General features: G+C 50.0%; 1 protein-coding gene across 1 annotated transcript; it reads left to right on the top strand.

The window, feature by feature from the left end:
* The first annotated feature begins 84 nt into the window (after nucleotides 1-84).
* Nucleotides 85-15,697, top strand: Itpkc (inositol-trisphosphate 3-kinase C). Its single transcript, XM_020181401.2, has 7 exons — nucleotides 85-1,394; nucleotides 6,193-6,292; nucleotides 7,821-8,034; nucleotides 9,687-9,891; nucleotides 10,983-11,084; nucleotides 11,710-11,781; nucleotides 14,338-15,697. Exons 1-7 carry the CDS (start codon nucleotides 261-263, stop codon nucleotides 14,539-14,541), a joined length of 2,031 nt encoding a protein of 676 aa, XP_020036990.2. The 5' UTR covers nucleotides 85-260; the 3' UTR covers nucleotides 14,542-15,697.
* Nucleotides 15,698-15,848: the final 151 nt, after the last annotated feature.

Genomic DNA, 15,848 nt, shown 5'->3' with positions numbered 1-15,848 from the left:
CCGCGCAGAACCAGCGCGCTCAGCGTCTGGAGGCCACGCCCTCCGACGCAGACCAGCAGCTCCTTTTACGTCATATCCGGTGGGCGGGGCCATGGGGCTTTCCCCGGGAGGTGGAGTATCGATTAACCCTTGAGTGGTCTGGCTGGCTGAGACTCTGCCGGCCGGAACCCGCGAGTCGGGGCTCCCCGGCCACACCCCTAGCTGGATTTAAAGGGGAAGGAGGAGCCGGGCCTGCCGAAGCCCGAACCGAGGGAGCGGGCATGAGGCGCTGCCCGTGCCGGGGGAGCCTGAGCGAGGCGGAGGCCGGGACGCTGCCCGCCGCGGCCCGCATGGGGCTGGAGGCACCGCGAGGGGGGCGGCGGCGGCAGCCAGGACAGCAGCGACCCGGGCCTGGCGCGGGGTGCCCTGCCGGCCGGCCGGAGGGGGGCGGGCCCCCAGCCTGTACTGAGGGGTCCATCCTGCACAGCGAGCCCGAGAGTGCTGGCATCGGGCCTGACCTAAGGACAGGCGGTCTACAGACAGAATCCTGGACAGACGGACAGGTTGAGCTCGAAGCAGCTGGCCTAGGAACCAAGACGGAGAGGCCCAGCCAAAACACTGAGCTAGACATGTCTGGCCTCCAGACACATCTAGAAAGAAGCAGCCACTGGACAGAGCTGGAGATGGCCGGTCCCTGGACCGAGACTGCGACAGATGGCGTTTGGACTGATCCACACAAATCCGACCTCCAGTCTCAGCCAGAGAGGGCCAGCCTCTGGACCCAGCCAGGGTCTGATGAACCCTGGACAGAACTAGAAATATTTGGGCGGCAGACTCAGCCACAGGGGGTCGAGCCCTGGGCTGATAACCTCTGGACCCACCAGAGCAGGTCCAACCTCCGGACTCACCCAGTGGGAGCCTGTCCCTCAACAGAACCAAGTGCTGGTGACTCCCAGAAAGAACTGTACACAGAGAGCTCCAGGATTCCACAGGATACTGAAGGCTCTCAGATACAACAGAACACTCAGACAGCCTGGAAACAGCCTGGATCTGATTTTTTCCCAGCACAGCAAACTATCGAACACCTCCGGACACAGCCTGGCACGGATGGGCCCCAGACAGCACCTGAAACTGACTGCCTTTTGGAGGAGCCCAACGGAGATGGCTCATTAGAGGGACCAGAACCTGGAGAGTTGACTCAACTCTACTCTCAACTGGAGTGTGGCTCCCTGTGCACTGTTCCCCGCCTCATCATCACCCCTGAGACCCCTGAGCCTGAGGCCCAGCCACTGGGACCCCCATCCCGTATTGAGGGGGGCAGTGGTGGCTTCTCCTCTGCCTCCTCTTTTGACGAGTCTGAGGATGACCTGATGGCTGGGGGTGGAGGTACCAGCGATCCCGAGGACAGGTCTGGGGTGAGTGGGACCCTATTCTGTCCCTGAGCCACATCCCCCAGACTTCCCACCCTCCCCCTTTGATTGGGAAGTTTTTTTTCAAGTTACTCTTAATCTCTCCACCACCAGTTTCATCACCAGGCACCTCTTCCCTCCACTGTCTTTCTCTCTCTGACAGCCAGGTTACTAACCCTCTCTAGGCACCCCAACATCTTCCTTTCCTCCACTTTCTCCAGTTTTGGGGTCTACAGTGGAGGACCACTGATTGATTTCATGGTGCGCAGGGACCTCTGAAATTACCATTGAGTGAGTCTGGGTATGTGTGAATGCACAATTTTGCAGCGAGGGTCTATGTGTTCTATTGAATACTCTGGGGAGGCTGTGACCCCCAAATTTGAAAAACACTACAACAGGGAGATAGAGCGCATTTTCTTCCCCAGATGTCTTAGTCTGAGTTCTGTGGCTGCCTTAAGGGGTCCCCTAAACCTGGTGCCGGTGCCTCATGCCTGTAATCCTAGCTATTCAAGAGGCCAAAGATTAGGAGGATTGCGGTTTGAGACCAGCCCTGGCCAATAGTTTGTGAGACCCTATGTTGAAAAATAACCAACACAAATAAGGACTGGCAGAATAACTCATGTGGTAGAGTGCTTGCCTAGAAGTGTGAGGCCCTGAGTTCAAACCCCAGTACTGCCAAAAAAAAAAAGGGGGGATCCCCTTTGCCCACCCTCCAGCTTTCTTCAGAGGCTTGAAGGGCTGTGCCAACCCAAAATGCTCAAGGATCCTTTGCTTAGCCAGGGAGCCAGCCCCCTGTCTCCCATTGTCCCCCTCAGGCCCCCAAGGGGGCCCTGCAGACTCTTTTTGACATCCTCCACCCTAGTCTCCAGTTTGGGTGTGGCTTCCCTAGGTGAATCAGAAGGGCTGGCCTGGCAGGTTCCGGGAGGGAGAGTCAGAGCAGACACAGGAGTTTAAGGGAGCTCCTGGGGCTGGCAGTGCAGTCCGTAGGCCGTAGTCTGTCACTTCCCCAGCTTGCCTGTGAGTCCTCCCATTGTGCTGGGGAATCTGCCCTGAGCCTTGCTCAGCCCACATGCCTTGCTAAGGGACATGTTCACACACGTGGCTTCTGTGAGAAACAGACCTGCCCAAACGTGCCAGTGTCTGTGCAAAGGAGCTGACCTCTCGGGGCTTTCTGCCTGCGCTCTTCTGTCTGCTTTCTCACCTCCTTGGCATCTCCGCACAGCTGAGCAGGAAATGGGTGACTAACAATAATAATAACAGTGAGCTGGAGGTGTGGCTCAAGTTGTAGAGCCACAAATGGGAAGTCCTGGGTTCAATGCCAGTACTGCAAAATAATAATTGCCTAGGCTGACCTTGAACTCTAGATCCTTCTGCCTTAGCTACTGGAGTATTAGAATGACAGATGTGCACCACCATGCTTGGCTTGTCTCTTTGAATCCTTATGGCAGGACTGGGAGATTGGGATTGTTATTATCTCCATTTTACAGATAAGGAAACTGAGGCATAGATTGGTGATGTTGCTTGCTTAGATTTGGCCAAGTCAACCCTAACTCAGTTCTGGCTGAGTTTCAAACCTGTCATTTTTAAGTTTTTTTCCCCCCAGTTTTTATTAGGATATATTAAAAACAGGGGAGAGAATTCATTGTCACAATTCTGATTAGCCTTACATTGTACATTGGTTAGATTGCCCTCACCATCTTCTTCCTCCCTCCCCCAATCCCTCTGCTCTCCACTTAAAGCAATTGCAAGAGGTTTCATTGTTCTATTTCATATGAGGAACATATGAAGCCCATCAACCATATTCTACTTACCATCTCCTCCATTCACCCTCCCCCTTTTACAAGTACCTCCCCACCCAAACATACTGTACCTATTTTACAGTCAAACATATCATTTTAACCCCTGTGGAGTGTGGATCCATCCCTAACTTGCCTTCTTCCTAGGCCTTCCTATCTCCAATTTTTCTTCATCTTTCTAGAAGCTGCCTCAGTGACCCAGCTGTGCCCAGACAGGTGCCTGCCACGGTTCCCCAGGACCTTCCTGGTAGTGATCTGGAGCTCAGTGCTTCTGTGTTTAGAGCCTCTATCTTCAGGCTTCTCCCCGTCCCCAGGTCCCTAACCTTCTCTTGTCCTGTCCTGCTGAAACTAAGCCTGAGTACACAGTGCCCCGAGAACACCCCACTGCTTTCTGGTCTCTACACATTCGTTGCTCAAGCTGCTTCCACTACCCGGCATGTCCTTGCTTTCTTCTCCCTGAATTTTGAAGTCCTGTCTGACCTTGAAGGCCTGCCTTCCTTCCTTCCTTCCTCCCTTCCTTCCTCCATTCTTTCCTTCCTCCCTCCTTTTTTCCCTCTCTTCTTTCCTCTCTCACATTCTTCCTTCCTTCTCATCACCTATTCTAATCAAGTAACAGTCACTCCCTGGGTTCCTACTGTGTGTCAGGCTTGATGTTGGCTTTGCTGGGGACACAGCAGTGACCAAGACACTACTCTCACTAGCTCCCAGGCCAGTGAGGGAGACAGAGCAATCTCCAGACATTGACATTTCACAGTGATCAGGACTGGAATGGCGGAAGCTCAGGCAGGTGTGGGAGCCCAGAGGACAGGACTGGTCAGACCTAGTATATCAAAGAAGTCTTCTTGGAGGAGGAGGCATGTAAACTGAGACCATCCTGAAACCATCTGAGAAAGCCCAGATTAATCCTTGGACCTAAGATAAAAGAGAGGGCCTGGGGGTGTGGCTCAGTAGTAGAGCACTTGCTTAGCATGCATAAAGCTCTGTGTTCCATCCCTAGCAAAGCTTAAAAGGAGAGAGAGAGAGAGAGAGAGAGAGAGGGAGAGAGAGAAGGGCATGGTAGTACACCCCTGTAATCCCACCACTCAGGAGACTAAGGCAGGAGGATCTGGAATTGGAGGCCAGCCTGGGCTACATAGTGAGCCCTGTCTTTAAAACAACAACAATGAAAACAAACAAAAGAAAAAAAAAAACAAGAAATAGTCTCAATTAATTTCCTTTATTACAAGCAATGTTTGTGGAGCACCCACTGTGTATCTGTAAGTCATGTGCTGGGACCAGTTGTGACCATGGCATGACCTCCTCCCTGCCCTCAGGAGCTTGCAGTCCAGCTGGAGGGCAGTGGATACACCCCAGGACAGTGGATTCATTCCAGAGCCAGGACCCAGCACTATGCTGTACAATGTTAGGCAAGTTACTTCACTTCTCTGAGCCTGTTTCCTTTTCTGTGACACAGACAATAATCTTCCTGGAGTTGTATCTTTAGGATTAAATAGGGTATGGCACACTGAGTATTTGTCATTGTGCCTGGAATGTTCCAGGTGCTTAGTAAACAGGAACCTTGATTAATCATCTCCTCCCCAGGGGAGGGAATAGCCCTTCCTAGATTCTGCAGTCCAACACCCTGACTCCCTGTTTAACCTGCTGCCATTAGTAAGCTGTCAGCTAGGTAGCTGGTGTCTCGGCTGCCAGGGGTGGGAGAGAACATACCCTTGACCCTAGAGAAGGATGGCCTTCTCTGGAGGCCACCCACCTCCCAAGACTTGCCAAGGGCCACTGTGTGCCTGGGGTGAGAAGGTATCTGTGTATATGAGAGTCAGACCCTTGCTCTTCATTGAGGCAGTGATACACTAAATTCTATTTTCTCTTTGCTTTTTTTCTTTCTTTTTTTGTGGTGATGGGATCAAACCTAGGGCTTATATATGCTATGCCTGTGCTCCACTGCTGAGCTGCACTCCCAGCCCTTCCCTGGTTTTCTATTGTGCACGCGCTCTCTCTCTGTCTGTTTCCATCCATCTTTTTCTTCCTCTGTCATTCCCTGGTATCTCTGTCTCTCTTTCATAGTTCCTTTCTTTCGCTTTTAGCCTATCTCTGTAAGTCAGCGTAGATCAGGATCTGATGTAGTAACAAATAGCTCCAAATCTGCGTGACTACATTGGCCACAGGTCAGTGGGAGAGGCGAGGGGGCTCAGCTCCCAGCTGTCTTCATGTAGGGGCCCAGGCTAAGGAAGCTCCCATTTTTCCTTCCACCCCCCACCCCCAGCAGGGCACTCAACATGGAGGGAGGGCCATAAACTGACACTAAAAGCTTCCACCCAAAAGTGACACTTGTGTTCATAGTTCATTGGCAACAGCAAGTCACTAACCTCAGTTAAGAGGGCAGGGATGTCTCAGGAAGGGGGAAAACCTGGAGCTATTTGGTGAATAGCCCTTGTGACTGTCACAGTCTCTGTCCCTTTCTGTCTGTCTCTGTCATCACTTTGATATCTGTCTCTCTCTGTGATCAGCCTCCATCATCTGCTCTTGCCTCTATCATTTGCTCTCAAAGATCTGGCCTGGCTTAGGGGCAGAGATGGGGCTTCTAGGCTTTGGGACTGTGTGTGTTTTGGGGTAAGGGGGAGACTTGGTGGTGGTTTACCAATATAAAACTTAGCTTATTCTTACTTACAAGACAAGGACAGGACTGGAGGTATGGCTCAAGCAGTAGTGTGCCTGCCTAGCAAGCACAAAACCCTGAGTTCAAACCCCAGTACCACAAAATAAGAAAAAAGAAAAAAAAGTGATGACAGAGACAGACAAAAACCTTTCCCTACCTCTGCTGAGGCCTTTAGAGATCTCACGATTGCTGAACTCAGTGGGGTTTGCTCACCCCAGTAAGCTTGGGAACAGTGATTCCAGAAAGGTCCCTAGACCCGGGGAAAGCCCAGGTCCACCTTGGTTTCCTCTCATGGCATTCCCAGTCCCCTCCTTCCCTGCCTCTGGCCTGACCCACCCTGATGTGCCCCACACAGAACAAATCCTGGAAGAAGCTGAAGACGGTTCTGAAGTACTCACCCTTTGTGGTCTCCTTCCGTAAACACTACCCTTGGGTCCAGCTTTCCGGACATGCTGGTGAGAAAGGGGGCAGTGGGTGGGCACGGCTGGGCAGAGGCACTGGGGGCTTGTCGAAGGACTGCTGTCTATAACTTTCCTACCTATAAAATGGGCTCAGTGACAGTTCCATCTCCTGGAGCTCTTACATGAAATACCTAGGCCTGAACCTGGACTTTTTTTGGGGGGTCAGGCATTTTATTTTTTTGGGTGGTATTGGGGTTTGAACTCAAGGTCTCCTGCTTGCTAGGCGAGTGCTCTGCAACTTGAGCCTCTCCACCAGCTCTTTTTGCTTTAGTTTGTTTTTCATATGGCGTCTCAGGTCTTTGCTTTGGACTAGCCTTGGCAATGGTAATCCTACCCCTGCATCTTGCCTAGCTGGGACCCCGTGTGTGTGACACCACACTCAGCTTGGTGTTTTTTTTCTTTTTGGCATTGCTGAGGTTTGAACTAAGGGCCTTTCACTTGGTAGGCAAGCCCTCTTACCCCTTGAGCCCCCCCCCCCCGCTTTTTTTTTGGCTGTACTGAGGTTTGAACTTAGGGCCTCACACTTGCTAAGCAGGCACTCTACCACTTGAGCCACTCTGCCAGCTCCTGGCTTTTTTGAGATAGGGGCTAGCGTTTTGCTTTGGTTGGCCTTGAACCATGATCTTCCTGTTTCCACCTCTTGAGTAGCTGGGATTTTATGTGTGCGCTACCACACTCAGCTCTGGACCCAGGTATTTCTATGTCAGAGTGGAAACTATTCTTTAGTATTTTGGTGGATGGTGGAGCCTGAAGTCTGGGATGGATGGCCCTTGAATAAAATCCTAGTTGTTTTTATTCTTTGGTGAGCCTGGGCAGGTTACCTTCCCTTCCTGGGCCTCAGTTTCCCCGTCTGTTTATATGGAGTTCATCTTACCCTCCTTGTAGGTAACCGAAGAGTTTAAACCAAAATATATGCAGAGATTGACATAAGGCCCCTTTTGTATACCAGTTATTCCCTGACAAGAGTCCACAGTGACATCAGCTTTAATGGCTTTCCCCAGGACCTAGTGAGTTCTTCTAGCACACAGAAGCTCACTGCTTAGCATGTAGCTTTTTTTGAGAGAGACTAGATAGTAAGTGGAACTAGAGATACTGCCACTGCCATACTTGGGAAATCTAAGCCAAAAATACTGCCAGAATAAAAGTTTGGAATTCTATCTGCATGGTCCAGGAAGTGCCAGATTTACCTGGGGCCTCCAGGCAGAAGCAAATGCAAATCTGCTTCAGAGTCATGTTCTCTATTCACATCTCACAAAATTCCCACGTCTATGATGATCTCACAATCCAAAATTACAAATTAAGCACACACTGTGCTGTGAACAGGGCTCTGTCTAAGCAAGAGAGAGCAGACACAGACTTCCCTTACCATGCCTGCCCATGAGAGCTATAGGAAGGGAGAGACAGCATGGCAGGGGTCAAGCAAGATGATATGGCTCGGGTCTGATACGTACAGGGAAATGGGGGGCAGGAATCTCTTTCTGACACAAGTTTTTGACTCTGTCATTGGTCCTGCTGTTCATAGGGAACTTCGAGGCAGGAGAGGATGGCCGAATTCTGAAACGCTTCTGTCAGTGTGAGCAGCGCAGCCTGGAAGAGCTTATGGGAGACCCTCTGCGGCCTTTTGTGCCAGCCTATTACGGCATGGTGCAGAGGGATGGTCAGGCCTTCAACCAGATGGAAGATCTCCTAGCAGACTTTGAGGGCCCTTCCATCATGGACTGCAAGATGGGCAGCAGGTAGGGTCGGGGCAGCCATGGGAAGGGTAGAGGACAGGTGGTGGGCATTTTTGAATAGGGGCATGTCGGTTTTCAAAGTGATGGTACCAGTGTACACGAAAGTCCAGTTGTCCATCTTCCCAGCAGTCTTTGGTGTTGTCTGTCTCACTAATTTAAACCACTCTCATGGGTATACAGTAGCATTTCATTGTAGTTTTAATTTCTTTTGTTCTGAAGGCCAAAGAAATTAAGCACTATTTCATATGTTGATTGACCATTGGAAATCCTTTTTTGAAAAGTGCCTGTTTGGGCTAGGGACTTGGTTCAAATGGCAGAACACCTGTCTAGCAAGCCAGAGGCCCTGAATTCAAACTCTAGTACCACCAAAAATTAAAAAAAAATGCTGGGCTACTCATGAGGCAGAGATCAGGAGGATCAGGGCTTGAAGCCAGCCTCAGCAAATAGTTTGTGAGACCTTATCTCAAAAATACCCATCACAAAAATAGGGCTGGTGGAGTGGCTCAGGGTGAAGGCCCTGAGTTCAAACCTCAGTACTGCAAAAAATAAAATTAAAAAAAATTAAAATTAAAAAGAAAGAAAATAATACCTGTTTGAATCTTTTGCTCATTTCTCAATTGGGCTGTCTTTTCTTTTTAATCTGTAATTGTTCTGTACACACATACACACATATGTATATATTCTCTAATTGTCTAACTCCTACTTTGCAATCAGTATTACCCATAATCCAAAATTCTCTGAAATCTGAAACTTTATGGGCTCATCTATGCAAGTATGCTAAAATCTGAAAAACTTTGAAATCTGAAACACTTCTGGTGCTGAACATTTTAGATAAAGGGTACCTAGCTTTTTATAAACAAAAGTATTTTTTCTTGGCCTTGAGATTATGCTCCTCCTGCCTTAGCCACCTGAGTGCTAGGATGACAGGTGTGCGTCACCCTAGTACTTCACACCTAGCTTCTGAAGTACTTTTTTTTTTTTTTTGATGGGACTGGGTTTTGCACTCAGGACTTCGAGCTTGCAAAGCAGGCTCTCTACCACTTGAGCCACACTATCAGTCCATTTTGCTCTGGTTATTTTGGAGAGGGGGTGGTCTCTTGAACTATTTGTCCGGTCTGGCCTCAAACTGTGATCCTCCTGATCTCAGCCTCCATGTAGCTAGGATTACAGGCATGAGCCATGTTGCCCTTGAAGTACTTTCAATTTAGTCAGTTTTTTTTCATTGTGGTTAATAGGCTTGTGTTTGAGAAATCTTTGCCTACTTCAAGATCATGAAGATATTTTCTGCTGTACTCTATGAGCCTTGTTGTTTTGGCTTTCTCATTTAGACCTGCAGTCCATCTAGAGTTAGTGTTTGTGTATGGTGTGAGGTAGAGGTCCTGGTTCATCATTTTCCATATGGACAACCTATTGACCCAGCACTGTTTATTGCAAAGACTACCTTTTCCCCACTGAATTGCGCTGGGTTCTTTGTCATAAACTGAGTGATTGTGCATGCATGCCTGTGTGTATGTGTGTACCCTGTTCTGTTCTGTCCATGTATTTGTTCATTCTTATGCCATACTGTAGCTTTAAACTATGCCTTACTATTAGGAAGTACGTGCCCTACAGCTTTGTGCTTCATGGTCTCCTTGTCACATCCTCTGTGTGCTCAGAACTTACCTGGAAGAAGAGCTGGTGAAGGCTCGAGAACGACCCCGGCCCCGGAAGGACATGTATGAAAAGATGGTGGCTGTGGACCCTGGGGCCCCCACCCCTGAGGAGCATGCCCAGGGTGCGGTCACCAAGCCCCGCTACATGCAGTGGAGGGAAACCATGAGCTCTACCTCTACGCTAGGCTTCCGGATCGAGGGTATCAAGGTGAGGGCCAGAAGCCGGCTGGCCTATCACTTGAGGGCCTGGGACTGGATGTGAGGCTGGGCTTCATAGGGAGCATGGGAATCAGGGAAGCTGGAAAGAACCGGTCTAGAGAGAGCAGGAGGCTGCAGAAGATATCTGGGCAGGGAAGGCCCCACTTCTCTCATACCACATCCTTCAGAACCCAAGTTTTGTTTATCTGAGCATCTCTGCATTCTGTCCTTTCCCTTCTCATGGCCATTTCCAAGTCCAGCTACTCTTCTGCCCCAGCCTCCCTGGGCTCCTCAGCTCTAGTCTTAGCCCGTGGTCCACGGTCCAACACAGTAGCTGGAAGGATCCTTTCCCCTCTGCTATAGACATTTCTACTTTTTTCTTCTGCATTTCTTTTTTTTTTTTTTTTTGATTAATGATAATTGTTTGAATAGGTAACATACATAGTCAAGAAGCCAAAATAAGCCAGGTGTGGTGGTGCATTCCTAAAGTCCCAGCCCCTGGGAGGCTGAGGCCAGAGGCTGACCAGCCTGGATTACATAGCAAGAACTTGTCTTAAAAAATCCCTGAGGGCTGGGGATATAGTCAGTAGTAGAGCACTTGCCTAGACCCTGGATTCCATCTCCAGCACTACAAAAAAAAAGCAAAGAAAAAACATTTGCTGCATGCTTCGAGACTCCACGCAAGGCACGGTGCTCTGTGTCCTGCACACGCGTCTCCAGCTTTAGGAAGTAGATACCAACACACTTCCTATTTTCTGGATGTAGCACCTGAGGCTGAGGCCGAGGCAGGTGAAGTGACTCTTGTAATACCACCTAACTCAAGGGTATCAGAGTCATGGGTGAAAGCTAGATCCCTGCCGCCAACAGCCCGCTTTGCTAGACTGGCTCAACGAGGAGGTCCAAGGTTGGAGTTGCAAGGACAGGTTGCTCAGGTGTATGACTTGGGGCTGTGTGGAGTTGGGCCAAGCAAGTGGGTTGATTTCTTCAGAAGAGTAGGCAGTGTGGAGGCCAGTGGGTGGCCCAGGAGGTGCTGGAGGTTGCTTGGTGTTGGCCTGGGAAGACAGAAACATGACACAGTGCCCCTTCCCCCTTGCCCTGCAGAAAGCTGATGGCACCTGCAACACCAACTTCAAGAAGACACAGGCACTGGAGCAGGTGACAAAGGTGTTGGAGGACTTTGTGGACAGAGACCATAGAATTCTGGTGCGTGGGGATGCCCTTGTCCCAAAATGTAGCCACTATTTATTATTGCTTCTGAGTCAGTCATGATTTGCTTTGGGCTGGGCTGATCCTGGTCTGCCTTGTTCACACAGTCTGTGTTCAGCTGGCTAATCCAGGCTGGCCTGGCTCATGTGTCTGCCATCAGCTCACTGGCTTGGCTTAGAACTTGGTGTCTGTTTCTCCAGATCCAGCGGGCTAGCCTGGGCTGGTTCTCATCACAGAAGCAGGGAGCTAAAAGAACAAGTAGGGTACAAGGTCTCCTATACCGGGGCTTGGGCATGGCAGGTCATTAAGTGACCTGCATGGTTATATGTGACTAAGCCTAGTCAAAGGGAAGGAGAAACAGATTACACCTCCCCATGGAGGGAGCTGTTGTGGTTTGTGAATATTTGTATAACCTGCCACCTTGTTTTGTGTAACTGTGCCACCTTGATGAAACCAATCCCTCACTCCCCCCCACCCCGTTTCCCATGGCTCCCCTTCTCCCATCCTGGCTAGAGTCTGCCCACTCCTTTGGGGGTACAGGATGAGAGCAGTGCTCACAGTGGCTTACAAAGGGCTGACAAAGTTTCTGTGTTAACCAAGACACCCTCCCTCTCACACTCAGAGAAAGTACGTGGCCCGCTTAGAAGAACTTCGCGAAGCTCTGGAGAGTTCCCCCTTCTTCAAGACCCACGAGGTGCGAGCCCTGGACCCCATGGGTGTATGTGGGAGGTAGCAGGGTCCAGGCATTGTGGTGGGGAACCACTGATAGGTACATATCAGTTTTAAAAGGGAGGCCCCATGTTTTAGGGCCCAGCAAAGGGGATTTCAGGGAAGTAGGACAGTCAGCAGCATGAGCTCAAGCAGATGGCCTGGGATGAGGGTGGGCTGTGCTGTGTGATGCAAGCACATGACTTACCCTCTCAGGTCTCAGTTTCCTCCTAACATAGTAGGGACAACACTACCTTCCTCCCAGGGCTGCAGAGGTGCGAGAGAGCCACTGGAAAGTAACATTTGGGGGTGTACAAAGGCATTTGACTCTTGGTTCTGTAAATTAGTTTATGACCATAGTTTTTTATAGTTACTGTTATATGCCTCCCTTGTTTAGTGGTTCTTACCCTTCAACTTTCCCCCTTGCTCCCAGCCCATCTGCCTTGGGAAACATGCATCTTCTGAGGCTGCGTTGGAAAGTCAGTGAATTCATGGCTTCACTCCATGTGCATCCCCTCCTCTCCAGGCTCTTCTGCCTCTCCATCCTTTCCTACCTTTCCTTCTTGACATCACTAACTATTCCAGCACTGTTTTGGAAGTCAGGTGGACCTGAGTTCAAATCCCAGCTTTGTCTCTCCTAGCCTCCTGAGTCTGGGCAGCCATTTGGTGTCCTTTCTTGTAGGCAGCACTTAACTGTGGGGCATAGTGAAGGTTAATCGGGCTAATACATTAGGACCCGGCCCATAGTAAACCATCAGTATGTGCCAGCTGTCACTGTCATGTTTGTTTTTTTATCAAATGTCATCCTTATCCTTGTTGCAGTCTTCTGGCTTTACATGGAAGTCATAAAGAGAAGGCCTTGGGACTCCATCTCTTCTGTCCTTGTGTTTGGTTTTACCTGCCAGCAGACTTAATTTTTTTTCCCCATACAATACTGGGGACTGAACTTGGCCTCACACTTGTCAGGCAAGCACTCTACCACTCACTTGAGCCATGGCCCCAGTCCTTTTGCTTTTACTGTGTTTTCAGATAGGGTCTTGTGCTGGGGGCATAGCTCAAGTGGTGAAAGCCCTGATTTCAAATCCCAGTATTGCTGATTCCCCCCATTCCCCCCCAAAAACCCAAAACCAAACCAAACAAAAAACAGATAGTCTTGAGCTTTTGCCATGGACCATGATCTTCTTACTGACACCCCTAGAGTAACTAGGATTACAGGTGTATGACACCTCACCTGGCATGGTGACTTAAAATTTTAAAAATGGAGTTGCCACCACATAAAATGTGAGACTACGTACCAAAAGTAGAATTTCAGTTTCCCTTGACGACAGAGACATTGTAACCCTGTACTGCTTGCCATATGGCAACAGCATCCAGAGCTGGGCAGTGGGCTGCCTGTTCTGACAGGTAACTGCTCACCTGCATAGGAATTGGGGTTTTCCTGGAGCTCTGGGAAAACCTGGTTTAGAAGAAGGTAGGGCCTTGTAAACCAGAGTTAGATGAAGGGAAGGCAATGACTATTTCTAAAACCAAGTTAAAGAAAACAAAACAACAGACCAACAGCAGGTACTGTCTGTGCCAGGCACTGGCTGGCACTGTGTAAGTGTGTCCACACTAGATGGATGACACCAGAGACCCTAGGAGGTAGGACATTACCAACTTCCCCATTCTTCAGAGAAGGACATTGAGACCCAGAGGAAGGAAGCTGCTTGTCCGACTTTTCTGTCTTCAAGAGAGCAGTTCACTTGGCCCTTTCTGGGGAAGGCATCCTCCAATTATGTGGTGCTTACCGGTGTTCTGACCCATTCAGGATCTTTTTATTTTTTTGGCATTGGGGCTTGAACTCAAAACCTCATGCTTGTTAGGCAGGCGTTCTTACCACTTGAGCCACTTCTCCAGTCCCTCATTCAGGATTTTGAAGGCATTTGAGTTTGCACTTTGGCTTAAAAAATCTTAACAGAGGCTGGAGTGGAGGCATACCTCAATCATAGAGTCATATAGCATGCATGAAGCTCTGGGTTCTACCCCAGCATGTGCAGGCACGCACACACAGATAACTGTTAACATTTGTTCCATATTTGCTATGTATAGGCAGTTTCTTAAATACCTTATGTGCTATAGGCGTGATGGCACACACCTTTCATCCTAGCACTCTGGAGGCCGAGGCAGGAGCACTAGAGTTCAAGGGCAGTCTGGGCTATATAGTGAGTTAAGAGCCAGTCTATCCCCAAAACTCAAAATCCCCTAATGTGAATATATATTGAGAGAGAGAGAGAGAGAGACAGACAGGCAGACAGACAGACAGGGAATGCACAGCATCCACTGAGATAAATTAAATGCTACTGTTACTCTCATCTTAAAGCAAAGCCACAGGGAGGTTAAAACACCTGCTGTACAGCCATGAGTGGCAGAGCTAGGATTTGAACTCAGGCAGTCTGGTTCCAGGGATCATACTTTGTTGACCACCACACTCTGTTGCCTGTTGGGGAATAGACTTTGGCCAGTACCTGCTCCTCCCCCTAATTGCCTGTTTCTCTCTTTGCAGGTGGTGGGCAGCTCCCTCCTCTTTGTGCATGACCACACTGGCCTGGCCAAGGTGTGGATGATTGACTTTGGCAAGACCGTAGCACTGCCTGACCACCAGATGCTCAGTCACAGGCTGCCCTGGACTGAGGGCAACCGTGAGGATGGCTATCTCTGGGGCCTGGATAACTTGATCCAACTCCTTCAGGGGCTGGTCCAGAGTTGACCCATGTGATAGCTGCCAGACTCACTCGCTGGATGGTGCCACTCTGGCTAGAGAAGCCCTGAGATGCCATACGAGCCCAGCGTCAGGAGAGGTTGCATTGTAGTGCAAGATCAGTGTAGAGGGCCTTGGGAGACCAGGCAACACGGGCTCCTTCGTGATATGGGGAAAATGACCAGGTGAGGTCACAGTGAGTCAGCAGAACTGGGCCCCCTGATCGTCTAGGAAAGCTTCGGAGGGCCTGCCAGAGGATACAACTCAACCATGCTGTCTGAGAACACATCAGTTGTCACAGAAGACAGGTGTGACAGTTTGCCACCACATGAATGACCTGTAACTGCCCCTTGTCTGCCCCTCCCAGCTCCCAGTCCTGGAGAACACATGCAGGAGCTGTTTGTCCACCCCAGGGACGGACAGCCCAGTGTCTAGCTGGAAGCCATTCAAGTGCTGAGACAGGCCATGAGGGTGTGACACCATGGGACAGCCTGCTGATGCTGCCTGAGGGCTGGTGCTGGTGGGTGGGACACTGCTTATCACCTCACCATGGCCCAGTGAGATCCTTTCTTTTCCTCCAAGGACTTTGCTGACTTGCTGCAGACCCAAACCACAGCCACATCCACCTGTGTGCTAGCACTGGCCAGTATGACCTCTGTCCTTGGCGTTCCACATCAGGACTTCCTTCTCCTGTCCACGCATAGGGCTTTTGTGTCCTTCCTCTTAGCTGACTACAGCTGCTGGGAGGAGTATATGAGGCAGAGGCAGTAGGTTTCCTTCTTGGGAGTCAGAGCTGTCTTGCCTGGGAGGGCCCCCCAGTGAAATGCCAGGTGACCCAGAAAAATGGGTTGCTGTGGCTGCTGTTCATGACTTCAAACCAAAGACTCTAGAACCCTGGGTGTGAAAAATGTCTTCTCCATCACAGTGCTCCAGTACTGTTAACTTTGGCTTCCTTGCCCACTCGGGTGGGCTTGGGGAGGACAGGCATCTACCTCTTCCCTAAGCTGAAGCCCTGTCATCTTCCAGGGCTGAGACGGCCACCTTTTCTACTTAACATCTTTGTAAGCGAGGTAGTTGTTAGGTGGGGTAGTGCTGGGAAGCAGAAGGAAAAATGGCTTCACTGTCCTTTGCCCACAACACCCCAATAAACAGGACACTCAGTCAATATTGTGGTTTTTTCCTTTGTATCTGGGGTGGCATACAGGGATAATGACCACCTGGGACAGAGAAGCAGGCTTCAGGGCTGGCTGGTTCACTCATTTAAGCATCCACTCAAGTTTTTTTTGGCAGTACTGGGCCTCATGTTTGCTTGACAA

Source organism: Castor canadensis, chromosome 16 (genome assembly GCF_047511655.1).
Source record: "Castor canadensis chromosome 16, mCasCan1.hap1v2, whole genome shotgun sequence".
NCBI classification, from domain to species: Eukaryota; Metazoa; Chordata; class Mammalia; order Rodentia; family Castoridae; genus Castor; species Castor canadensis.
The sequence above is the reverse complement of the archived record's forward strand: the minus strand, read 5'-3'. Positions and strand labels throughout refer to the sequence as shown.